The sequence below is a fragment of the Leptidea sinapis genome, chromosome 23, assembly GCF_905404315.1.
Source record: "Leptidea sinapis chromosome 23, ilLepSina1.1, whole genome shotgun sequence".
In the NCBI taxonomy this organism is placed as follows: Eukaryota; Metazoa; Arthropoda; class Insecta; order Lepidoptera; family Pieridae; genus Leptidea; species Leptidea sinapis.
Genome location: NC_066287.1, coordinates 8,435,687 through 8,462,846, shown reverse-complemented (window position 1 = coordinate 8,462,846; position 27,160 = coordinate 8,435,687). Strand labels below are relative to the sequence as shown.

Below are 27,160 nucleotides of genomic sequence, written 5' to 3'. Positions count from 1 at the left end.
TTTTTTGCAAGTGAATCATCAGCAATTTAGTACCCCAGTAAGGAATACTGCTCGTGCAGGTCGTTGTATACGGTTGATGGCCCAAGCCCGTGAATGCTGTTCGACGTAATGTCTACCGCCGAAATCCAGCAATGCTAGAAATTTATATAGAATACTTACATACCATGTGGCTTTGTGTTTGCAGTTTCATCCAGTGCAGTTGCCAGGGAACTTTCTTCCGCATGATACCAAAATGTGCAATAAATTATATTTAGCGTGGTATTTCAAAGTTGATATATGACGTACCTTGTAAAAAGTGCGTACACTTTTCTAAAAGGCTGGCAATTGCTCAGTGATACCTCTAGAGTCCAAGAGATCATGGCAGACTGTCATCTTTCACGCTTGTTTGTCAACCTAATCATTGTTATTAGCAGTGGGAAGTAACGAGATTAACCGAAGTGGTCTCATCTTAAACTAAGTAAATAAATAAAATTTGAGTTTCACGTTAATTATTTTATTAAAAAAATATATTCCTCCGAATCCGAAGTATATGGTGACATGCATTAAAAATAAAATGTTATTCGTGTAATTGTGAAGTCATAACTGGATGGTGCAAAATATTTTTCAGTGGAGACATGCATCCAAATCCAATCCACTCTGAGCAGAAAATCCCAGCAGTTGATTGATACAAGTCTTGTCATTTTTTCTTACTGTGAGTTACAAGTTTACTCTGAAACAATAGAGAATTTCAACATTACAGCAAAATAGTAAAAAAAAGGTTTATTATTAAAACTGGAAAACAGCATTTATTATAATATTATACACTGTGTCGAAAAATTCCTGTGCTATAACAGACATCGATATGCAGTAAAAACGGAAACACTACTAAAATAAAATGAAAAAGAAATACCCACTAAATATATATTCTACAAGTAAACTTAGGTCGTCACCGGGTCCAAAAGCGGATAGCTGCCATCTGCGGGTCAACCGAAATGGGTGGGGCGCGTTAAAAAATACCGACAATCGCGGAAATTAGAATTACTGCTTTAAATTCACTAAGTGACCGGTCAAGTCAATTTCGGATCAGATAAAATTTTGCACTCGCGTCAATTTTATGATTTTCGGTGTATGTGTGATTGATAGTTCTATTGCGTCAAGCAATCGAACGAAGAGTATTTCACATGGACATGCGCCTCGGGCGCGTTCATGCGCCTTCGGGAATACGAAGAACGTTTTAAACTTCCACTCGGTCAGGAGTTGTCATCGTGCAATGTTTTCCAGCGCGCTGATACAGTACTTGGAGTAGGGTGTACTGGAATTGTTCGCCGATGACACGATGAACATGCAGAATTATTTACGATTTCTGCGCGAGGAGCTGACCAAGCTGAGGAGGAGATGAGTCTAGGTTTTTTAGGCAAATGTGGTTCCAACATGTCGAGGCTGCGTTACATTTTCGCGCGCTGTTCTAGAATATCGTATGTTTGTTGTCAAAGAGTACGGCACTCGTCAGATCGGGCGAGGTATTGAGTTCTTTACCATTCGAGACATACAAAAATTGCGACACTGAGGAGGAAATTAGAACCCGGGTCGTTACAGTTTTCGATACCATATTTAAGTCTTACACGGCGGTACTACAGCAACGGTTCCGTGCTTCTTGTCAAACGAGTCGTCAGAATATAGCGGGTCGATGGTTGAGAGACACTCAGCAAGTGGATATAATTATGATTTTTTTTTTAGTACAAAAGTTTCGTTGTTTTAACAAATATCAAACAAAAGATAAAAAACTATGCGCGTTCGCCGCCCACCCGCAGCCCAAGTGCCTTTCGCAGATAAAATGAATGAAGAGGTGTCCAAACGAATATATTTGGGTAGGGTCATTTTTTTTACATTTTTTAATGTGATTATTCCTAAAATAAATTTATATATGTTCTCATTACTTGATACTAATATACGCGTAAGGATATAGTACGGGATATTTTTAACACCTGTATAATATGTATTATCTCGGTTGAGCTATATAGATACTGTTATTGTACATCTTGCTCAGTATTGTACAGTACAGAAGGCATATTAGCTAAACCTTAATCAATAAACGCGAAGTAAAGTTATTCCAAATTTAAAACTCGTTGTCTTTACCTACCGTTGTCACTACAGAATTACATGACATGAAGAAGTAATTTTAAACTTACACCGCGTTTATTAATCTCACTCAGTATTGTACAGTACAGAAGGCACTTTAATCAGTAAACATGATGCGTAAATATTATGATATACCTTGGCTAAGCTCAGCCCAATTTCGCTGAGTCGCTTGTGTTGATAGGTGAGTGGTTCGTGAAGCTTCGCGTCGCCGCGCTTGTAAAAGTCACTGTAGTCGAGACGGAATGCTAAAGTTTGCAACGATACTTCCTGATGCAGGGCTAGCTTTAATATAAGAGTTGTCACATGGCCTCTGAAAATAAAGTTTTATTTATACAAATGATTTAAGTTTTCTTTAGTGTTAATTCCGCCAATATTTCTCGCGACTCAGTCTCGTGCCAGATTTTGGCGAGACAACACTTCCTGAGGATGCCTCGTGTAGAGGAAAAACACGTGTCGAATTGTTTTAAAAACAAATATTGGCGGAATTAACACTAAAGCAAACTTAAATCATTTGTATAATTATAGATTTCCGCAAAGTAACGCCTAATTCAATAAATTTTCTTTAAGTTTTATTTGTCTTAGTACACTCATTAAATAGATTTATAAAGTCAAAATTCATATTATATGTAGAAGGGGTTGGTAATTTAAACGCACATAATAAAACTGTATAGTAAAGTTTTAATACACAATAAGTAATGTATACTAGAACTTAGCGCTCTGGCTTTATGTAGGGCACGACCGTCTACCTTAATGATGATACCAACTGTTAGTTGGCACTACTGTAGTGCCAACTAACTTACATGAATCAAGTTAACTAAAGATCTGAATATTATATGCTATTAGTTATTTCTAATCAGTGATAATTATATAAAATAACATTACTAACACAGTAATGACTTAGTTAAATAAATGAAATTATTAATTGGGATATCTTATGGCAGTTCATGACGTTGGTAGCGCTTGTTAACACGTAAAGCTGACATATATTGTTTTTTTCAAAATAGGTTTCTATATTATCACTTACGGCCGTTCCTACTACTATCTACAGATAGAGATAAATTACTCCCTTCTACTGTCAGTAATTAGCTGTTAATAATCTGAAGCTGTCCCAATATACCCGATAAGTCATTCTTATCGCCTTATATTGGGACGCGTGAATTGCAATTTCCATACAAACTTCTATCGCTGGCAATACGTCGTCCCATAATAGACAGCGTGTACGGATAAGGTGAATTACCGTCGATAAGTTTATTGGGACGGAAAAGTCAACGATAGTTACGATTTTTATCTCAAGTAAGAGATAGACTGAATATTGGGAACGGCCGTTAGTAAACGTCAAAATCTATCTATCTAAAAAACCTGAAAGCGGTCGCTCCATTCTTAAGATGAGATATCATTAAGAAAGTCATTTATGTCATTGTAACTTTAACATAAACGTTTTTTAACAAGTCGTTTGGATTTCGGAACACAATTGCTATGAATTATATTAAAATTACAATTTGTAAAATTGTGGTATTTTTCTTTTAATTTTTAACCTGCTGGCCCGACGGCTTAAAGAAACTGTATCGGCCCAAATAGTTCTCATGTGAAAATACTAAAAAGTTAAGGTAGCTGATTCATGTAACAACTAAATCAAAACGATTTTATTAAAATTAAAGCGCACGGAAAACGGAGATCCGATTGCTTGGCCATAAGAAATTAACAGTAGGACATTGTACTAACTGCCCATGATTGTGCTGTATACTATCTTATATCTCTAAACGTGCAATTCTTGTCTTAATATATATATTTCTTGTGTGCGTGTGTATGTCACTGAACTCCTCCTAGACGGCTGGACCGATTTTGATGAAACTTTCTGTGTGTCTACAGGTGGATTCAAGGATGGTTTACATTCACAATTGAACTACCTCCTAAGCGGCTGGACCGATTTTGATGATATTTTTGTGTGTTCCAGTGAATTTGAGATTGGTGTGTGTCTTCAGGTGGATTCGAGAATGGTTTAGATTCACAATTAAACTACATCCTAGACGGCTGGACCAAATTTGATAATTTTTTTGTGTGTTCCAGTGAGTTTGAGATTAGTTTAGATTCTCAATTCCGTCGATATAATATAATTCTCTCATGTGTATGTTAGTGAACTCCTCCTAACGGCTGGATCGATTTTTCAAATTAAAGACGTGTATACAGGACAACGTCTGTTGGGTCCACTAGTATATATATATATATATATATATATAACGGCTCCAACGAAATTTTGCATACAGGTAGTTTCGGGGGCGAGAAATGGATTTCAATTTTAAAAAATGTAGTTTTGTCCGTGTTTTAATGAGAAACTATAATGGCTCAGATGGGACATTGGGTGATCCGGAAAGTAGATGACCCCGGTTCGAATCCAGATGTCCTATTAGTTTTTTTTGTTCAAGTTCTGTACCTTCTTAAAAATCCGAGCAAGGCTCGGTGGTCCAGGTACTATTAGATTAAATAAAAAAATACAAATAAGAAACACAGAATCTTAAAATTATAATATTTCCATATTGTAAACATACCTGTAGGTCCGCGCCCATACATTCAAATCAGCTTTGCGACTCGCTAAGAACTGAAGGAATATTCTTTTCTTTTCTTTGTCCAAAGTTTCATCAGCTGAAGTTATTGTATATTCACCTAAAGTTGTAAAATACACATTTGAAATAAACATAAACTAATAAATCACATAATTTATCACTGTCGGTAACACAGAAAAATTATAATTAGAAATACTTAGATTATTTATAAGCTGTTATTTTAATTTACATGACTGTGACAGCTGTGAAAACGTCGAAAAAAAATTAAGTTGGTAGTTAACTACACACATAAAATTTTAAAGCAAAATATATGAACGATACGGGATCCGGGCGAACCCGCGACCTCTCGCGTACTATCCTGTAGAAGGTAGATGAAGCCACAACCTGAGAGTTGAACAAGACATACAAGATTTATCAACGATACGTCACTCGAACGGTGGGATCAGTGGAAAGAGGGCTCGCACGGAACGCGATAGGTCACGGGTTTGAGTCCCGCATTGTTCATAAATTTTATTTTTAAATTTAATTTGTGTAATAATAACTCTCACAAGTGAGTATTATCATTTTAAAAATATAACAAATTGTTTACAGTTACCTCTATTTTGAGCAATGCACGCACACTAACACAAAGTGACATACAAACCGCGAGTGTAAGGTGTAGCTTGTCACGGACACTAAAGTAATAAACCTGGCCTGTTTTCATCGGTTGTCAAGCAGCAAAAGGCTACAACCGGACGTATAAATTATCTAAGACGAAATATTTTTTTGTGTGTTAGCGTTTTAGGGACGAAATATACCTACAGGCTCCTCAAGGTATGTAGCCGGATGTCAATAGCTTATTACAGGCACAGATACATATTTTTCTTTCTTTGCTAATTTTTTTTATGGAAAAGGAGGACACTTATTTAGTACGGCTGCTGGTGTTAAGTGATCACCGCCGCCCACATTCTCTTGCAACACTATAAGAATACCGGTACTTAGGGAAGGTTTGCGCGCTTTATTTGAAGGTATACCCACAGCTTGGTCGTACGTGGAAGAAAGAAAAAATCCATTAAAACCGCACTGTGGACGAATACATCCATGGGACAATATCCTAATTTATGGCGTGTCGTGCGAAGGTGGAATTCGGCGGCAGGAATCAAGTGATACAGCTCTTCGGAACTCTCCCCGTAATAAATGCGATAAAAGACAAACAATGAAGCGACGTCTCTACGCAACGCCAGGTGATCGAGCCGTTCACAGAGCACTGGATCCTCGACATTTCGAGCAGCTCTGCATGCGATGAAAAGTTTGATTGATAATAATAGTAGTTTAATAATTAATCGAAGTCATAGTCTTTCAAACAAAGACCAGCATAAAAAACTTTTAGTTAAACAAAACAAACGTACAAATAACAGCTAGTTTTTTTTTTATGAAAATAAGGGACGAGACGAGCAGGACGTTCAGCTGATGGTAATTGATACGCCCTGCCCATTACAATGCAGTGACGCTCCTTTGCACAGGATGCCAGCTAGATTATGGGTACCACAACGGCGCCTATTTCTACCTTGAAGCAGTAATGTGTAAACATTACTGTGTTTCGGTCTGAAGGGCGCCGTAGCTAGTGAAATTACTGGGCAAATGAGACTAAACATCTTATGTGTCAAGGTGGCGAGCGCAGTTGGAGTACCGCTCGTTATTGGGTTTTTCAAGAATCCTGCGGGGCACTGCAGTGTAATGGGCAGGGTGTATCAATTACCATCAGTTGAACGTCCTGCTCATCTCGTCCCGTATTGGCATAAAAAATGTAAGTAAAGCAGTTTAAGACAAATAAAATTTACAATACGTATAAATAATATAAACATACCTTTAGCCGCTCTTTCCGCCTTCAATGTCTCGTACATCTCCCTCCGCTCGAGTTCCGCGTCGATGCCTGCGTGGAGGGTCGTCTCAAAGCTTCGCAACGCGAGCGTTTCATTTAGCACGTTACCCAAGTAGGACTGCAATTCCTAGTAAAAATATCGTAAATGTTTTACATTACAAGATAAGTGCCATTTTGGATTACAATTACTATTGATTTTAAGCCTGATGACTCATAACGAGGATGTGTTTTAGTTCATTTTGTGTTTTGAAAATACAAAAGCATTGTTGTGAATGATTGCGGATTCTGGTTTACATTCATCCGAAGCAAGCGGTGGATTAGCTATTATTTCCCTTACACCCAATAATACAACAACTGATTGGTTGCTTAAGCGATTGTTTCGTTTATTTGATATTAAGTGATCACCGCCACCCTCATCGCTTTCAGTACCAAAGGATTCATAGGAGTATTGCTGAACTTATAGGAAGATGTGCGCGTTTTTTTTAAATGCCTTGGAAATATCGCGCAAGAAAGCTATTTCTATAGTTTGGTTGTAACTCAGTGGCAACGAACAAATTAAATTCACTACGAATAAAAGTGGATGAGGATATAATTTAGTTTTTATTAAAGTACACCAATTTTTTTATAGGACGTCATTTAATTTAATAAAACAATATGTCCGAAACGACAGTTATTATTACAGTAGCAGTAGCCATTGATTGATATTTTGATTTTTTTAAAGATCTTAGTGTGAATGAATTATGTGCAAACCTTGAAAAACTTAATATTATCTGTGTTATGTCGCTGTTAAGTGTCAAAAGTTAAAACATAGTTTACACAAAAAGGACTATGCCAGACTCTGTCCCACCAATTAACATCATTTATACAAAGTGAACATATTCAAAAATTATGTAATGAATATAATATGACCATTTAAAATAGAATTAATATTACAAAAATTGCGAATAAAAAAAAAAGGAAAAAACAGTAACTCAACCCTTCTCGTCGACTTCCTATTTCTCAAGCGGCCATTTGCATTACTTTCTACGCATAAACGATCAATAAAACGATTTAAATTACTTGGTAGTCCAAAAAATCCTTTTGAATATATACACTACACTTTGATCTTAGCCAAAAGGCCGAGAAGCGATTGTTGAAACCTGTTGAATATGTAATTAATGTTTAAATATTTGACATATGTTTATTTATTCAATATACACCAAAAGACTCAAGAAATGGACTTCACAATCAAAATAAAAGTGCAACTACAACTTGAAACGATAGTAGCAACGACAGCCTAGGTGTCGTTGAGATTATCGTAAAAGTGACGTTTGATTATTGGTCAAATTCGAATATTCGTCTCTGACATTTTCAACTAAGAGTAGGGCTAGGACCGATAATATCGAATAATGTTGTTTTCGTTCAACCATCGTTTCGACATTGAATACGATGTAACTAAGAGTAGGATTCGACACGACGACTGCCACGATATATCGAATATCGATTTTTGGAGTAGGGCCACAGGCTTGTGGCAGATGGTTGCAGGCCCCAGATAAAGCAGACGGAGACACGCATCGGCCTTGCAGTCGTGTAGGTGCCGGTTGCAGGTACAACCACGGAGACTCCATACAGGAAGAGAGACAGGCCTGCTATAGATGCAGCAAGGACAGGTTGTGGGTGCAATTTCGGACCCCATTGTGGGTTTATTTAAACCCACACGGGGTTGCACTTGTATAGCGAGCGGCGAAACAGTTGTGTTTAGTCGCGGGCGTTGAGTTGATGTCTCCTGTGCCTCGAACGACGATGCTTTAGTCTCTCCTCGGACCGCAAGCGTCGGTCTTCAATCGAAAAAGCCCCGCGGGGAACCAATTCCGCGAGGTGATCAGTTCGGCAGGCTAACTCCGCGAGACAATATTATTAAAACATGTAAAGTTATATCGTAACAAGTAATAGAGTCCTGTGTACCTGCGTGGTGTGGTGTATCATGGCGTGTATGGAGTGCCGGTCCAGCGCGTGGTGGTGCAGCGCCAGCAGCCGGTCCAGGTGCTGCCTCCTGGCCGCCGCGTCCAGCAGCTCGCGCCACGCCCCCTCGGCGCCCACGCAGCTGGCCTCCTGCAGCGCGCCGCACAGGCGCAGCGCCTCCGCGCGCAGGCACGACACGCGCCGCATCACGCCCCACACCTCTGGAACAGTATGTTGTGATACAAGTGACCTAAGTTGCTCAATACATATCAAGAGGCGGCAGGTTGCCGTAAATCAGCCGAGTGTCTAGTAAGCAAGTAGCTCGCGAGTTTCATACGCACTGTTTCAACACAACAACTTGCGAGGAAAAAGCAATCATGTAGTACCTATTGCAGACATTTTTAAATTATCGTAAGCAAATAAGTACTTTTCTCTAGATTTTGCAGATATTATTAGGCTTTCGTTAGAGTTTTGTGATGCACATGTATATGTGTCATTTCCGTGACCTACATGAATAAAGTGATTTAGATTTGATTTGAACCTACCGTGTACCTGCAACAGCGTACATCACTAGATCAACAATGGGTTGCGTGAGGGGTCACTCACCGGGCATGCGCTTGAGTCGCTTGTGCAAGATGGCGTGGTGGCGCCACGCGTCGTGTAGCGCGTACTCGATGCGCTTGACCCGCCACAGCTGCGTGAAGAGCGCCCGGTAGCGCGCGGCGCACGTGGCCGGAAACAGCGTGCCAAGAGGTCCATCCACGCGGTACTGTAGCGCGAACACGTCCCACCCGTTGTCATCGCGTCCGTCGCCTGCCGGACAATCATTAACATTCATTGATACTACTGTGTTCTTTGATTGAATGGATTCGAGCGCGTGAGAAATGCGTCACCGGCGAAGACGGTAGGAGGCTGCTTTGGACATGATGCCTTTTTTTTTTTAATGAAAATAAGGGACAAAACGTGCTGGATGTTCAACTGATGGTAATTGATACGCTCTGTCAATTACAATGCAGTGTCGCTCAGGATTCTTGAAAATCCCAAAAATTCTGAGCGGCACTTCAATTGCGCTCATCACCTTGAGACATAAGATTTTAAGTCTCATTTACCCAGTTATTTGACTAGCTACGCCCTTCAGACCGGAACACGATAATGTTTACACATTACTTCTTCACGGTAGAAATAGGCACCGTTGTGGTACCCATAATCTAGCCGGCAACCTGTACAAAAGAGCCTCCCACTGGTCACTTTATGTTTAATACTAAACTAAATTAGTATTTACATCCTCTTTGTTCACTACTATAGTAAGACTGCATTTCTTCCCACGTCAATGGAAAGTTGCAAAAATCATAATGATCCTGGAACCGGACAAACCACCGAAAGAAACGAAGTCCTACAGACCAATAAGTCTCCTGCCGATACCTTCAAAAATTTTTGAATCTCTGCTCCTACAACATATACATCCTATTATAAAGGATAAGAAACTTATCCCAGACCACCAATTTGGGATCAATAACATCAAACATGTCACAGACGACCAAGTTCACAGGTTAACTGAAAAAATATGAAATATCTTGAAGACAAAACATACAAACTTTCCTTGACATATCTCAAGCCATCGACCGAGTATGGCACGTCCTCGGGTCTCCTCTACAAAATTGAAACTTCCTTTCCTGATTCCATCTATAAAGTTCTCCAGTAATTCATTGAAGACAGACATTTTTTCGTACAAAGTGGCGAAGCTTTATCAAACTTACATAGCATCAAAGCCGGTGTCCCACAGGGAAGTATGCTCGGGCATACACCTTACTTGCTCTATACTTCAGATTTACCTACTCCTGAATATGTAACAACTGGCACTTTCGCCGATGATACCGCCATTATGGGTTCACACAATGTTCCAACGGTTGCATCCTACTATCTGCAAAGTGGTCTGAATGAGATATCATCCTAGCTCAGAAATTGGAGAATCAAGGCTAACGATTCGAAATCAGTGAATGTGATTTTTACCCTTAAAAGAGCTATATGTCCTGCCGTTAAATTAAATAATGTAACAGTCCCTCAAGCGGAGCATGTGCGTTATCTTGGCCTACAACCTAGACAAACGTCCCAAATGGAAAAAACACATCTTCACTAAAAGGAAACAATTACGCATCAAACTAAGCAAACTGCATTGGCTTATTAAGTCACAGCTTTCACTTGAAAACAAGGTACTGCTTTACAAGGCAATTCTTAAACCCATCTGGGTATAGAGCTATGGGGTGCCGCATCACACTCAAATATTGAAATAATTCAACGATTTCAGAATAAAACATTACGCTTACTTAATAGCCAATGCTCCATGATTTGTAGCAAATTAACTATTACACCATGACCTCGGAATACCAACAGTCAAGGATGAGATAACGAAATTGTGTGCCTTAACACAAAACTAGAACAGACAATCACCCTAAAATACTAGCAAAAGCCCTAATGAACAAAAGAACGAAAGTATTCTCCAAGCAAGCCAAAATATATACCAGCAGGATACACATATTGTTGGATATCCCAGCGAAGGAGACAGGTTATTTGAAGACTTCGTAGATAGTTAGTGTGATTATTGAAGAGGAAGAAGAAACAGATTACTCTGTGAAGCAAACTTACAATTTGGATACAGATTGACGTGTAGGCGTGCTAGCACATGCGGCGGTTCGAACTGCGCGTTGGTTGCCCGCACCGCCGCTTCTAACGTACACGTCAGATTGTGTACGTACAGTGACGTCGCTGGCTTACTTAATTCATCCCTGCAATCAAATAGTAAGCTCATTTCTCATAAAATTATATTAAATATTATCAACAAAACACTATTAATAATGTAATTAAAGTTAATTATTTCATAGTTTCTTTAATGAAAATTTCTGTAAGCTGTCGCAAGCGGGCATTGTGACTGGTCTAGCTCTTAAACGACTTCTAGGCCCATTATGAATCCTAACACGGATTATCTGTGCACTAATACCTATTCCGAGACAAGAAAATAGAAACGGTCATACTTTGAAAAAAATCAAGTTTGAAAAATAAAATAAATTTTTATACAAAAATAAGTTTTAAGTTAAGTTTTGAAATAACTTTTAGGAACCTTGTTATAAGTATAAATTCCACTATTTTATTTTATTGTATCTTATAACACTTGGTACTAGGGTTTGAAGAAGCGCATAACATTTTACATGTTCCCAAACCTAATACAAATTATGCCCAAAATTCCATAATTCCGCGTCTGTCACGAATTTATAATAAACAGTACGCTGAGTTTGACGTATTTCACATATTAAAAATTAAGTTAAAAACAGAAATAATAAAACATCATCGTAAAAAATAATAATAATAGGTAACGCAACACACACAAACACACACGCACACACACACACCACACACGCATACACACACCACACACGCACACACACACCACACACACACCACACACGCACACAGACACGCGCGCGCTATTGTAATCTTTTATTTGTTAGTATATACAGTACATTTTTAAGTCTATTCTGTTAATATATGATTTCTTTTTATAATTTAAAATTTATGTAATCCTTAGTGGCTTTATGTAAAACCTAGGTTAATTTTGTAAAAATAATTGTTGTGTACGTTGTTGATTACTTTAATAAATAAATAAGTTAGTCAACAGTATCCGTTAAGTCGCTAACTACGTATAGCACCGCAAACATATTGTGCATCTAGGTCGGGGACATAATTGTTATATGTATAACATAATCGAATCGAAAAATCGGATCGCTTCATATGGAAAGCCCCAATAGACAAATTTTTGCATATTATTTTAGTTAATAGAACATTTTGTATTAATGGGATATTTATCTGTAAATTACTGTCTTTCGGCGGCGGAAGCTGTGTTGGTAGGTAATGTGGATCGATAATACTAAACGAAAGTAAGGCTAAAAGTTCATATGTGTCCCTATTTGTCTTGACGTTTATAAAGCATTTACCGTTAGTCTGGGGTAGTAGAGAGAACAAGTCCCAAATTAAAGAATTATTGTAGTGTGGCAATTATTTTTAGTTCTTCTTTTTACTAAGTTTTTCCCCTATTGGGTTGTAAATAATATGAATTAACTCACTGTAATAAAGTCATCAGGTGATGTACGAAATCTCCTTGTGCAAGAAGCAAGTATCTCTTGTGTGCTACCAGGTGGTCGAGCAGGTGATGGGTTGTGGTGAGGGCTGCCAGTAGACGCTGCGAGGCGGCCGCGTGGGCAAGCTCCAGACCCTCGCGAAGACCGCTGGCTTCCCACCACGCTTGGGACTCATCATCATCAACACCTAGTAAACAATTGAAATTGAGAGAAAAAAAAAATGTGGAGTAAGAGTAGAAGAAAGATATCGGAAAACAACGTTATTGACATTTTAAGATATTTGCTATCAGCTCTAAAACTTTGGTTACAATCATGTAGCGTCCCAATGGTTTATTTTTCTATAAGTAAACAAGTGAAATTAAATGAAAATTGTATTTTTTTCTAATCTATACATTTCACGATTCTCTTTGGACACCATATGTTAAATTCCACGCAGACAATATCGTGAGAAAAAGCTTTAACAAAAAAATTAAGTCAAAAGATAAAAGTACAATAAGTTAACTTGAAAACCCCTCGAGGCTATAAAAAACTAAAGTCGCATTGTGATGGAAACAGATGATACCAATGTGTTTAATATAAGGGTGTGTACGGAAACATTAATAGAAGTTACATAGAAGTTCATAATGGCCCTATAGGCATGATAACAGATTTTGGATTTATTAGTTTCGATAAACTTTTATTTGCAAAAATAATGAAAACTGAGAATTTTTTAGAATGTTTCCATTAAATTTATTTTCTTAAGATCATAATATATATATTCTTTGACTGTATAATACTGTCATGGAGCCCATTCTAAACATCGAACGGTTATACAGTCCACAGGTAAAAATAAAAATATATTGTAAGCATTATATATTTTTTGTTTTATTATTATTCAAATTTTAAGTTCGGAAGCACTTTTCCGTTCATTTGGAGTTAACTGATTCCCAAAAGTTTTAAGTTCCAGTACCCTATCCAAACACCACATTTCCCAAATAGAATGCAAGTGTAAAGAATATATTGAATATTCTGCATTTTTAATTATCCCTTACAACAAATCTATTGAATCAAATTTTAGTGTCTCTGGCACCAGGTACTATTTTGAATTTTCTAATTTTGCATAATATTCGTGAGCGGTGGTACCATTTCGATCGTGCGCAGTCAGTAGGCAGGTCAAGTGGTGGGCGTGGTCTGGCGTGCCGTCCGCAGAATGTTCTGGAAGGTCGGCGCACGCCTCCCGCATGAACACCACGCTCTTGCCCGTCGCCAGGATCTGCACGGCTTGCTCGCGGCACATGAATGATGGCACCATCCAATCCCTTCAATACAATAAACCAAATTTAAAAAGAAAAAAAAAACTAATCATTTATACTATTAAATGAGCGATATTTGAAATTACACTTATATAAGTAATAATTTACCATCCTTTCGAAAAATATGACATAAGCCTGAAAAGCAACCTTGTTTTAAGATAAAATACTTATTACATAAAATATTTACTTCATAAAAAAACCTGTTGGCTAAAACCCTATTTCCAGGAGTATCATTAGAGTAATTTATGTTAATAGTACTTTTAATTATGGTTACCGTACCTTTACCACACAACTTTTATTTTATATAAATTAATAACATTAAGATGTAAAAAAAAATTGTTTAGAGTCAATATTTTTCGAACTTTTGCAAATCATACTGAAATAAACAGTATGAAAATAGGTATTATTTAACATCATTAAGCTTAATTTTATCCACATAAAGTTAAATTTAGATTTAATTCATGGGGAAATTTTAATAATAGTAATTAGAAAATCATCCAATGATAAATTGACTTATTTCGTAGAACTACAAAAATAATGGTTTTATTATAACATACAAGTTTATAAAATATAATAAATTATAAAATGGATTCTCACCTTACTCTATATTTATCATGCCACATTCTATCTATGGGAACTCCACTTCTACTTTCAATGAAAAACTCATTAAATGGGTCGTCTATTTCACCTGCAAAATATTAACTGATTTATTTATTTCCAACTTTACCTTTAAAATAATAAGATCAATCCAGAAGAAATACATAATTAAAGATTTATATAAATTTGAAACAAATTAAATACTATAAAAAAATTAACTATGGTCATAATGGTGCAACAGTATAATTAATATATATATATAGAATAGAATAAAAATTTATTGATAACAAAAACCACCACCACACAATTATTAAAATGATACAAACCAAAATAAGTAATAATTTCTTAGAACTAACAAATAAAACAAATTAAATAATTAAATAATACAATTTAAAGCTTAAAACGAAAAAGGTACTGTGCGGCAGTGAATGTCACCAAATGGAGCTAACTCAGTAAAAAGCTGCAATGGCGTGGGGCCAATGTAGCACTGGTTTTCAGTAGCCCTAACATTATTGAGTCTGGGAGTAGCAGCGACTAGTAATTTACAAATTATAATTATGAATATAAGTCTATGAATATAAATAAATAAAGGCAGTATAGATAAAATTTTTGTATTTAACTCTTAAAAAAAAATATAAATAAAAAAAAATAAAAAAATTGAACGTTAAAAGATCTTTACGACGGAAAAATCATAAAATATGAGGTTATTAATAATAAATAAGTGTTAATATATATTATGGTTACTATAAATGTTAATATTATAATATAAAATTTAAAAGTGGAACAAGCAGTTAAACAGTTTTATAAATATCATTAAGTAGTATATATATATAATCACAGATCATACGTCTAGATGGATTGCGACACTTGTAAAGACGTCAAAATAAATTGAGTTTTACAGTTGACCTCTATTTAAAGCAATGCACACACATCATTATCAAAAAGGGCCTCCCCAAAGATTTCCATGACGATCGGTCCTGTGCTGCTCTCATCCAACGTATTCCAGCGATCTTGACCAGATGAGTACTACCAACAATGAGTCTTTTGGTACGTGGTCGCACACCAACAACCGTCCCTGCCGCCGTTGCACATGAGGAATGACACCCTGGCCCATACGGAAAAAGAGAAAGCCGATCTACTGTGCGCTCTTTTCGCCTCCAACTCGACTCTTGACGACAACGGAAAAACCGCCGACCATCCCGCGGTGTCAGAGCTCTATGCCTGAAGTACAGTTCAGACTGAAAACTGTTCGGCGAGCTCTATTTTCGTTGGACGTCACGAAGTCGAGCGGGCCGGATGGCATTTCTCCAATCGTGCTTAGAACGTGTGCCCCTGAGCTGAAGCCGGTGCTAACGCGTTTATTCCGGCACTCGTATTCAAAAGGAGTAGATCTAAAAAAGGAGACAGTTCAGATCCGGCAAACTACAGGCCTTTGCTATTACCTCCCTGCTCTCCAAAATCATGGAGAGCATATCTAACTGCCAGCTCTTGCTATACCTAGAGGGTCACCAGTTGATCAGCGACAGGCGGTACGGCTTTCGCCATGGTCGGTCGGCAAGCGACCTTCTGGTATACCTAACACATAGATGGGCTGCGGCTATTGAAAGAAAGGGGGAAGGCCTGGCAGTTAGCCTGGATATAGCGAACGCCTTTGAGCGTGTATGGCACAAGACCCTCCTCTCAAAACTTCAATCATTTGGGCTTCCCGAGAGCTTATGCAAGTGCACTTCCAGCTGCCTCACTGGGCGCAGCATACAGGTCGTTGTCGACGGTTATTGATCGAACCCAAAGCCCGTGAACGCTTTGAATGCCCCAAGGCTGTGTGCTATCTCCCACGCTGATACTTCTGCATATCAATGATATGTTGAACACCTCCAACATACATTGCTATGCAGACGACAGCACTGGTGATGCCGTATACACGGGCCATGCAGGTCTCTCTCGGGAAATCGTCGACCAGTGCCGGGAGAAACTTGTGTCTTCTATCGAGTCCTCTCTTGAGAAGGTCGCGTGATGGGGTAAATTGAACCTTGTCAAATTTAACCCCCAGAAGACTCAAGTTTGCGAGTATACCACAAAAACAAACCATTTGACGTATACCGCTCTTGGACAACTTAAAGCCTCGCCTAGCATCGAAATACTGGGTCTCGAAATTTTGATCGATTGCCAATTCCATGGCCATCTGGAGGGCAAAGCCAAATTGGCTTCAAAGAAGCTGGTCGTCATTAATAGAGCACGGCAATACTTCAAGCCGGCCCACATTCTAGCGCTCTACAAAGCGCAGGTCCGGCCACACATGGAGTATTGCTGTCATCTCTGGTCTGGCGCACCCCAGTATCATATCGATCCATTTAACCGCGTGCAATGCAGAGCAGCTCGAATTGTCAGGGACCCAGAGCTCTGTGAACGGCTAGATCACTTGGCGTTGCGTAGAGATGTCGCTTCATTGTTTGTCTCGCATTTATCACGGGGAGTGTTCCGTTAACCTCATTCCTGCCGCCAAATTCAACCTTCGCTCGACACGCCACAAGTGAGGATATCATACCCACCATCTGGATGTGTGGCTGTCCTCCACAGTGCGGTTTTCAAGGAGCTTTCTTCCACGTACTACATAGCTGTGGAAGGAGTTTCCTTGTGCGGTGTTTCCGGATGTTACGATATGGGTACCTTTAAAAAAAGCGCGCACACCTTTCTTAAAGGCCGGCAACGCTCCTGTGATTCCTCTGATATTGCAAGATAATGTGGGCGGCGGTGATTACTTAACACCAGGTGACCCGTTCGCTCGTTTGTCCTCCTATGTCATAAAAAAAACATACAAATCGCCATTGTAAGACGTAGCTTATCACGCACACTTAAGTAATAAACCTGGCCTGTTTTCATCGGTCGTCTAGCAGCAAGAGACGTATAAACTATCTAAGTTAGATATAAAGCACATTTAAAGAGTATACTATACCGTGCAGAAGCCATCTAGTTAGCATGAGTAGCAGCGGATACAATAGCGAAGTCAGCAAACGTCTGGCAAGTGCTGACACTCGTTCGTCGCCGTGATGAACAAATCGGTGCACACATGAGGCTAGTTCACCACCTTGAACATATTTATTTATATAAGAGGGCGGCAAACAGGCAACAGGCCCACGGACATCGGCAACAACTGGTGTTAAGAGATGCTATATGCGTTGCCGGCCTTTAAGGTATCCAAGTTTCTTGAAGATCCCGAAGTCGCATCGGTTCGGGAAAAATTTCACGGCAACTGCTGCTATTGGTTTAAATTTTTTCCGATTATACTGGCTTGTTTGAGTTTGTCAAAATTATAGAATGGAATTTCGGGTGCCAAAAAAACTGTACAAAAAATAAAAAGGAACTAAAATTCTATAAATACGGGAATTATCAATTGAACCGATGCCGTGAAGTGAGTAATGAATGTTATTTTGACGCTGCAATATGAATTGTTTGATAATGTGGAAAAAAACTAATGTGAGATGTCTGAGTTGAGCTGCCACCGCCGAGGTGTTGCTATCCATTTTAGAATATTTCGGATGTGATCTGAGAGTCTAGTCTTTATATAGCGTCCCGTTTCGCTAATGTAGAACTCATTCACTCCGATGAAGGACCTCCGAATGGTCAGAAACTAGTCGGTGCCAACTCCGACAAACCGCGAGGAACCGCGAAAATTTATTGTTTTTTACACGCTTTATATTAGCTTCACTTGTATGTTTGTAACCGACTTCTTTGGGCGCGATTTTGACTCACTTTAAACGGCTAGATTTCGTTCAAACTTTGTAGATTTATCGACATATATGACGAATATAATATAAGGGTTCCGTTTTTTGCCATTTGACTACGGAACCCTACAAATCGACGCTGCCGTTGGATATCTTGTGCAACACGTCACGTGTTAAATTTCGCACAGTTATCGTCTCGCAAGCTTGCTTTGCCGACGATACGGCGATTAGAAAACAAAGTTTTACCTTTCTTATGCTGCGCAGCGTGTGCTATGTTGGCAAGCCAGGTCAGCCTATGCAGCGGTTCCTGTGCCCACACAGAAACACGTCGGAGAGTTCCACCACCGCCATCGCTTTCACAGACCTACAACCATGCATTATTAGCTATAATTAAAAAATCACATTCATACTTTCGATGGTATACAAATAAATAAATAAAATAAACGTTTATTTTCGGACAACTTTGATTTACTGTTAGTAAACTAATAATCTAATTGTGTTAGAAAAAAATTGTATATTTAATACATAGTAAATCCAAATATCACATAAAATTAACAAACAGATTAGATTTTAGTTTGTGTTCTATACAATGTAGTCCTATTGAATTCAGCGGCATTTATCAGATCAATCTAATTTTTTCATAAATTTTTCATTATTATTTGTTATAAATGAATAAATATACATGAATCAGCTCTTTGGAACGTTAATAAGGTACTGTGTCCACCATTCTAGCTATTTAAAACGCTTTTTAAACTCATAATATGTTGGAAGCAGCACCTTATAAACTAATCTTTTATGTCAGCATAATACAGATATTGTAAAATACTCATTGGTTTAAGTAGAGGCGGTTTTATATGGAACACGACAAACAAGAGTACCTGATGTTTAAGATCACCGCCGCCCACATTCTCTTGCAACACCAGAGGAATTACAGGAGCGTTGTCAGCCTTTTAGAAAGGTATATTTTGAATGTCACAGTCCAGGTCCAGTTTTTCCGAACATATCGTAGATTCAGTTATTTAAATTAAATAGTTATAATGACGATTCAAAAGCAATTAGTTTAAGCCTATTTGAATATGTCTTTGACTGAGACTGGGATGCACCCGACAGTTTTGACATCAATACTCGCGGCCGAATATATGCTTTATAGAGCGTTTTGTTGATAATGACTTAAGTCTACGCTGTGCTTTATCATCTTCAACTTTCATCTTCGTCTTTCTATTCAACTTTCGTTTGACGCTTTCAATACTTGAATGTGTTAACGACCGCAACGCCAATATTGTCATTTAGTTCAGTCGTTGTTGCTTTAAACGTTTGAAGATATTTGCGTCGTTCCGGTATACTTTATATGTGTAAAGGTTATCATTTAGATATTCCAAACTTTTGTAACGTTTCTATATCTTCAATAAACTGCAATGCTATAACTTTTCTTTGTCCGCTATCTCGTTGTTGAATACTTTGTGGCACGGAAATCCACCCGACGCGAAAACATCTATCACAGCGCGTGCTTCCCTTTCTAACGCACGCGTTAAGGGCACGTACAAAAAAAGGCACATTCGAAATTGCCCGAACATGATTTTTTTTAACGATGAAACGCACACGCGTACGGTCGGCATAGGTAGCTCGGTCTGCGTCGCACTGAATGCACTAATTTATCGCTATACCGCGTCAAAGTACACCGGACCGACGAGGTCGACCGAAGATTCTCGTCAGCGCGACGTAGCTGTCTTTAAGTGATGCGCGCAAATGCGATGCCACTCAGAATTTTTGGTTCAATCTGGAATCCTGAGCGACACCGCATCGTAATGCGTTGAACTTACCATCAAGTGTGTCCTGCTCGTCACTTTTCACATATAAATACATAATGATCACAAACCTGTGATTGTAATAATGCAACACTCCTGTAGTATTCTGTAAGTTCATCTCTGACAGCAGCTACGAGTCCTTCACCCATCAGACCTAAACATATAAAGATGAAACGAATTTAGACCAATCTATGCTTAAATTTTCAATCACCAGTGCCCCCTAGTGGTAGATAAGTACTTAATTGTATACAAATCCATATATGTACAATCAATCCTGGAGAAATAGGCAGAGAAAGTGAACCTCCGGAAATCAAATCGCAAGTTAGTTGGTTACCAAGTCGTATCCCCCGTGATACGACGGAGTCGATAGCTAAGGCCCGTGACGCGCACCAGAAATGCGGAGAAAGTTCCTACCAATCGAACAATACGTCTGATCGGCGACTTGGTCACTCAGTATAACATTGATTTATTTGAATTATTTTTTTTATGGAAAAGGAGGAAAACGAGCATACGGGTTACTTGGTGTTAAGTGATCACCGCTATCCACATTCTTGTCACAACACGAGAGAAATCACAAGAGACACACACAGCACACACATCGTATCGTCCCGGAATCACCGCACAATGAAGCTCATTCCACAGCCTTGTAGTACGTGAAAGAAAGCTCCTTGAAAACCGCACTGTGGAGGAATTCCACACGTCCATATGATGGGGATGATATCCTAGTTTGTGGCGTGTCGTGCGGAGGAAGAAAGAGTGCGGTGAAAGAGATTGTTAATGACATGCGTATCAAGTTAGATGGTAATTAAATTCAAATTCAAATATTTTTATTCAAAATAGGATGTGACATCACTTATTGAAAGTCAAAAACTACCCATTCCAAAAAGAATGCCTCAGACCTGACAAGAATGGGCGCATCAAACTTATTTGGCACATCTCACAGAACATCTCCAACGGAGATACAGCAAGATAGAAAAGGAAAGTGAATCTATATATATATCGGTTACAGTAACGTAACCGATTTTAATTGACAAGTCTTAAACAGTCAACCACGCTTGGAATTACTTCCTTAGTATTTTTAATATTAACCTAGCACACATTGACCAATCAAAATTTGTAACGCATGGTCAGGCTGTCAAGTCGTATACGCTAGTAAATTTTAAGTATAGGACTTTAGAGACGCCATCGTTTCTGTCATTTTTCAATATTCCGTTTTGATTGATACCATATAGTAACTACTACTACTCAGTAGCCTTCGGTGGTTAGCTGGAAGGCCAGTTACTTCAAAAATTACTTTGTTGCTGTGTATGTCTTTTATGAAAATAAGGTTCGAGACGAGCAGGCCGTTCGGCTGAAGGTAATTGATACGCCCTGCCCATTACAATGCAGTCCTGTTCAGGATTCTTGAAAACCCCAAAAATTCTGAGTGGCACTCCAATTGCGCTCGTCACCTTAAGACATAAAATGTTAAGTCTCATTTGCCCAGTAATTTCACTAGCTACGGTGCCCTTCACACCGAAACACAATAATACTTACACATTAGTGCTTCACGGCAGAAAAAGGTACCCATAATCTAGCCAGCCTCCAGTGCAAAGGAGCCTTCCACTGGTATAAAACGTTATCTATGGGACCACATTCATTTTGAAATAATCCGTGTCAGTGTAAAGTATTGCTGATAAAATCATTAATAAATATTAATTACTCACCTTGCGGCATCACACCTGATGAGGGATCAATAAACTCTTTCAGTTTATCGTGAAGGGGCCCAAGATGTGAGATACGAGAGTACAGTATTCGAACGGATCTAGGCCAAGAGGAAGATGTGCGAGTTTTAACACCTGTTGCAGCCAGAACTGCATCCCTCACACATGTGCGTTCACTTGCTCGATCTGTAACATTGATTTTAAGTGGTCTTCGCTCTTCACTTTCACTTCTGGTAATAACATTTTCACACAAAAATTATCAATGTTCGACAACGGTGCGTTCGCTGGTAAACTAGTCCATTTGTATCATACTTCCGTTACCAAGCCTATCTAGTAACTCATATGTCTACTGAACTACAACCGATGGATGAAAATTAAATAAATTTCAATATATAATTTCAAATTTAAAAAAAAAACTCTCCAATTGTATAAAAACAATTTAATGATATTAAATTGCACGTTATTTAAATCTGATGTGGTACGAGTACAATAATGTTTTCATTGGTTGAATTTAATACCTTCCTTATTACAAGCTTTTTCTACGAACGTAAAATAGCACGAGGGAGATATTTGTGTTAGACATAAGAAGAAGTGCGTAAGAAGTTATTCTTCTTTGGCTTAAGCCAACGCGTACATATTGGACGAGGGATTCGAACAGGCGCAGTAAATGGCGGTTGTTCTTAGTACCGCTACGTTAATAGTTCTATGGACCCATACACGGCACTGGAGCCAGAGTCTTCTCGTACGACCTAAATAAGTAGAATGTATTGAAATCACTAGAGCAGCTGAGACGGTAGCAGCCAGAGAAATCAGAGACCTCAACATAAAGATAATCTCAGACAGTGCATCTGTACTTCAGGCGCTACAGAACAACACCATAACATCTGTCCTTATACATCGCAAACCAGAACAGAGTCACTCCGCAATGGATCAAAGGACACAGAAACTCACTAGGCAATGACAACGCAGATGAATTAGCCAAAAGGGGATCCTAAGCTGTAGCATATGTACCGGAGCCACTGCTACCCATACCCCAGGCCCAAATTAAAAAATGGCTGTGAGAAAAAACGCAACAATCCCACCTAACAGAAAGGAAAAACAGCAAAGGTTGCAGGCAAACAAAGAGTGCGGTTCCGGTGCCCCCAAAGAGGTTCGCCCGCAACCTGATGAGACTACACAGGGACAATATACGTACAACACCTGTCACTGTCCCTTGACTTGTCAAGCATCTGTCTATCATAGGTGTAACAGACAGTCCCTTGTGCAGAGGATGCATGGAGACAGAGTAAACGCCAGAACACGTGCTTATGGAGTGCAGCAGTGTGGCCAAACAACGGGCACAAATACTCCAATCACCAACAAACAGCCCAGCTAAACTAACTAACTTAAGTTCTATGACATAGCGTTCCTACATATTGGCGTGGTAGCTGTATGTAGGTAGGATAAAATTACAAATATTTTTTTTTTTAATTCAAAAATCTACTAAGCACATAAGCCCTTTCACCCAAATATAAGATAAAAAAGATAGCAAGTACGCAAAATCAGCAGAAATCTACAAAATATCATATTATTAATTTTCTTCAGTTATCAGTACTTTAAGTAAGTATAAATTATACGGCATAGGAATACTTATCTTTAGTTTTATATAAGCACAGGAACACCTCATGTAATATGTGTATATAATTATGCTCAATTTGAAGATATATCACCTACATGAAGATCTTTCAAGACAGTTTTGACTAAGATAACAACAAACAGACAAAAAATTAAAATAGAAGAATTAGCATCAGCAGGTCATAAAAAAATACATTTAATAAATAATTTAACATAACTTATTGCAATATAACTATTACAAACATACTAAACAGTCCAAAACAATAAAAAAGACAACATTCCCTAGATTCTAGAAGCTTGTAACATAGCTGTACAATCGTAATCAAGCTAAAGGCACCTTTTAAATATGTGATTTAACAGTTACTAAAAAATAGTTTAAAAATTCAGTCATAATTTAAAACATTCGTCTACTTAGAATACTTTATTAAAGAATCAATGTATGTCTTTATCATAATAATACTTTGTAGAGATGTAGGTTCTCCGTGCATATTGGTGTGCTCATAGGAGCTGTTCGGGTTGATTCCAGCAGTCAACGTACAAAATACCATCCGCATCATGTTGACGTCTGGTATTCCAAAACTGCAAGTTTTGCAAAAAATTTCTTGGCTCACACAGCTAAATTGTGGGATTAATCACCGGCTGCTGTTTTCCCACCTATACAACTTAAGAACCTTCAAGAAAAGAGCATACTCCTAGGCCTTGAAAGCCTGCAACACTTCTTTTGACATGTGTTGTTGTGAATGTCCATGGGTGGATGCCTCACCACTCCCCATCCTATGAGGCTCTTGCCCATTTGCCAATGTTATGTAAAAAAAAAATACTAAATTTAAGTTTGTTCATTGATGACACCTATTCATTTAATATCATATAGAAGTTAAAATATGGTTGAAACAACTTACCGCCTGATTGCAGAGCTAATGCCATGTTACTATTGCTGTTGGTTGGCAGACTTTGGTTTGATCCCTGTTGTTTTGATGAACTAGTGCCCCAACTAGATCCTATTGTACTTTTGCTTGAGGTTGTGGCTCCAGATAAAGCAATGGCTGAATTCTGTACAGAAACTTAATGAAATATAATATTTTAATTAATATTTAATACTTATTAAAACTGATTTACTATCATTGTTATTACAATAAAAAGGAGCAAGTGTATTATCATTGTGTGCATCTAGTTACTTGAAAGTATCCAAATTGGGAGGCATTTTGACAGTAACTAAAGTTTTAAAATAATTCTAAGCCATCAGATATTTTAGAAGTGTTACAAAGGCATTATAAAATATGGCAAACTTTAATGTCAAATGTCAAGAACATTATACATAGGACCCACCATATAATGTTTTAGCTTCTAGTGTGTTGTCTACTATATTAAGTAGATTACACACTAGAAGCGTTAGACTTATTATTATATTTCAATAAATCAATTTTATTTTTGTAGTATGTAAGTGATAGTTGTAATTAACAAGTTTTAGACTATAAAACCAATTCCACCATAAGAATAGATAAGTTCATTACAGTATTTTTAAGTTATTTATAAGTCTCAACTAGATAATATGTAACTAATCCATACAAACTTATTTTGAGTTTTAATCCCAAAATTTTGTTTTTGACTCAAACACATCTGTCTTGTCAGTTAGTAAACAATAAAGTAAAGAAATATATTTTATTTTGTATTATTTAACAAGATTGCTTTATTTAACTTACAGCAACATTAAGATTTGGTATTGGAAACAGCTGTTGAGTAGACTCTGTCTGGTTAGTAGATTCTGACAATGCCAATAAAAGAGACAAAACCGCAACTCTCTGTTTAATCACAAACTGTAAATGAAAAATTTATATGATATATTCAAAAACTTAAAATAAATCCATCTAATATCCCTTAATTAATATGCTTAACACTTACAGAATTTTTTAGTTTAGCATAGGACTCATTAAACTTGTCAGCATCTCTAGCACTTACACTTGCTAAGCGAGTATGAATCTTTTGACAAAGTAATCTCTCATCTTGAAAATTTGTATTCTTTTCACAATATGATGATATTGATGACAATGCCAATTCAAAAGCCTCATCTGAAAAGAGATACAATTAAAAAAAAACATTAATTAACAACATAAAAGTATACAAAAAATAATAAAGTGGAAACTAAACCTATTCTAAAATTCGATAAAATATCTTTGAAATAACTTTGTATATTAAACATTGATAAGAAATACAATAACTTTATTATAGTTTATTTGAATAATATATAACGCATATTCTTCTTATAAACAATCAGCCCTAGCAAAAAAATTATGCTTAGACATCCGTTATTGTTAAGATCAAAAGAATGTCGAAATATTTTTGAAAAAAGAAATAACAAACCTGGGCTTGATGACAAAATTATACATAATTTGTGTAAAAGTGTAGCAACGCTGCTATGAGGGCCATCCATTGCGTACAAATTTCAACAAAATATTTGTTTGGTAGGTATTATATACGTAACTGATAATTAAAGTCATATAAACATGATATTACTTTCAAACAGATTTAGAGAACGGAAGAGATGATCCAATACAACGTTAAAAATTAAGAAGCTACATTTAATACCACTAAAATGTATTTAACTCTATAATGAAACACTGTTTGCCAAGAATATTTAATACCATTATTTTTAATGTCGAAGTTTTGAGTAATTAAAATTTAAAATCGACGTAGCGTACGTAGTATATTTTCAAATTAAACAAGCTGCAACAACCAGGCAAAATGAAATTTCAAAATAATGTCCAAACTCAAAAGAATATATTTCCGGTAAACCTGCCAAAGATAATTTAAACACTCCTCTTTTTGTCTTTCAATTGACATTTGACAATTCTACATATAATTTATTGAATTTATAAAGAGCATTGGCAACAAAGCCGTCAGCTTTCACAATTCAAAATTTATGATAATACAAGTAGTTAATCAATAACGTTAATCTTCTATTTGCACACTATGTCAAGACAGCTTCGTCATGCAAATAAAACTATAAATTTATAGGTTAATATAATTATGGATACGTCAATAGAGTTGGGAATAACTTCTAAACATACACAATACATATAATATTGACCATATATATTATGAAGACTAGGATTTGTTTTCTTACTTACTATTGAAGGATTAAGAGGAGTAAAATTAATCTTTACAAATAAGTATTACATTATTAACATGTAGGATTTTTGCATTGTTATAACGTTGCATGATGTGGAAGAAAACAAGCAATACCAAAATATAAACTTCACGGTGTTGAAAAAATGGGTCGTTCTAAATAATATAGACTATCAAACCAAGCCCTAATAACAAGATGTCATAATAAGGTTAGCATAATTGCTTAAGGTGTGGTACTAAATCATAATATATATATATAATATGTTTCTTTTTAAGAGGTTCCAATACTATTAAAGTGTTGTCTTACTTACGTCTGTGGTCTTACTGCATTATTTACAAGTGTAAATGATACATACCTAAAGATTCCGATAATACAGAGATGGATTCACATGTATATTTCAAAAGTTTCCTTATACTCTTAAAATAATCATTAAATACACAACTTGTCCTTCTAAATCAAGGGTTTTTTTGGAAGAGAACGCCAAACGAGGGCGCGGGTTAAGCCTGATTTTAAGTGATCACCGCTCACATTCCGACATTCTCTTGCAACACTTGCAGAGTAATTAAAGGAGCGTTGCTGGCCATTTTGAAAAGGTATACGCGCTTTTTTAAAGGTAACCATTTTGTATCGTCCTAGAAACACCGCACAAGGAAGCTTATTCCTCAGCTTGGTTGTACGTGAAAGAAAGTTCC

At 37.4% G+C, this 27,160-nt stretch overlaps 1 protein-coding gene and 1 pseudogene across 3 annotated transcripts; both read right to left on the bottom strand.

Annotated features, from left to right (window-relative positions):
• Positions 1-477: 477 nt before the first annotated feature.
• LOC126971317 (gamma-tubulin complex component 3 homolog) lies at positions 478-26,067 on the bottom strand. 3 transcript variants are annotated; one of them, XM_050817536.1, is made up of 18 exons: positions 25,703-26,067; positions 25,244-25,410; positions 25,045-25,158; positions 24,244-24,394; positions 21,734-21,916; positions 20,099-20,181; positions 18,469-18,586; positions 17,454-17,585; positions 14,501-14,591; positions 13,734-13,909; positions 12,597-12,798; positions 11,125-11,264; positions 9,088-9,294; positions 8,485-8,702; positions 6,526-6,667; positions 4,665-4,779; positions 2,254-2,428; positions 478-709 (listed from the first exon to the last, which is right to left on the bottom strand). In XM_050817536.1, the coding sequence occupies exons 1-18, from the start codon at positions 25,770-25,772 to the stop codon at positions 677-679; spliced, it is 2,517 nt and encodes an 838-aa protein (XP_050673493.1). In that variant the 5' UTR covers positions 25,773-26,067; the 3' UTR covers positions 478-676. The 3 variants fall into 3 exon arrangements, with proteins under 3 accessions (XP_050673493.1, XP_050673494.1, XP_050673495.1); XM_050817537.1 differs by lacking the exon at positions 25,703-26,067 and adding an exon at positions 25,490-25,510; XM_050817538.1 differs by lacking the exons at positions 25,244-25,410; positions 25,703-26,067 and having other exon boundaries at positions 24,244-24,405.
• Positions 7,591-7,670, bottom strand: LOC126971513 (U2 spliceosomal RNA; annotated as a pseudogene).
• Positions 26,068-27,160: the final 1,093 nt, after the last annotated feature.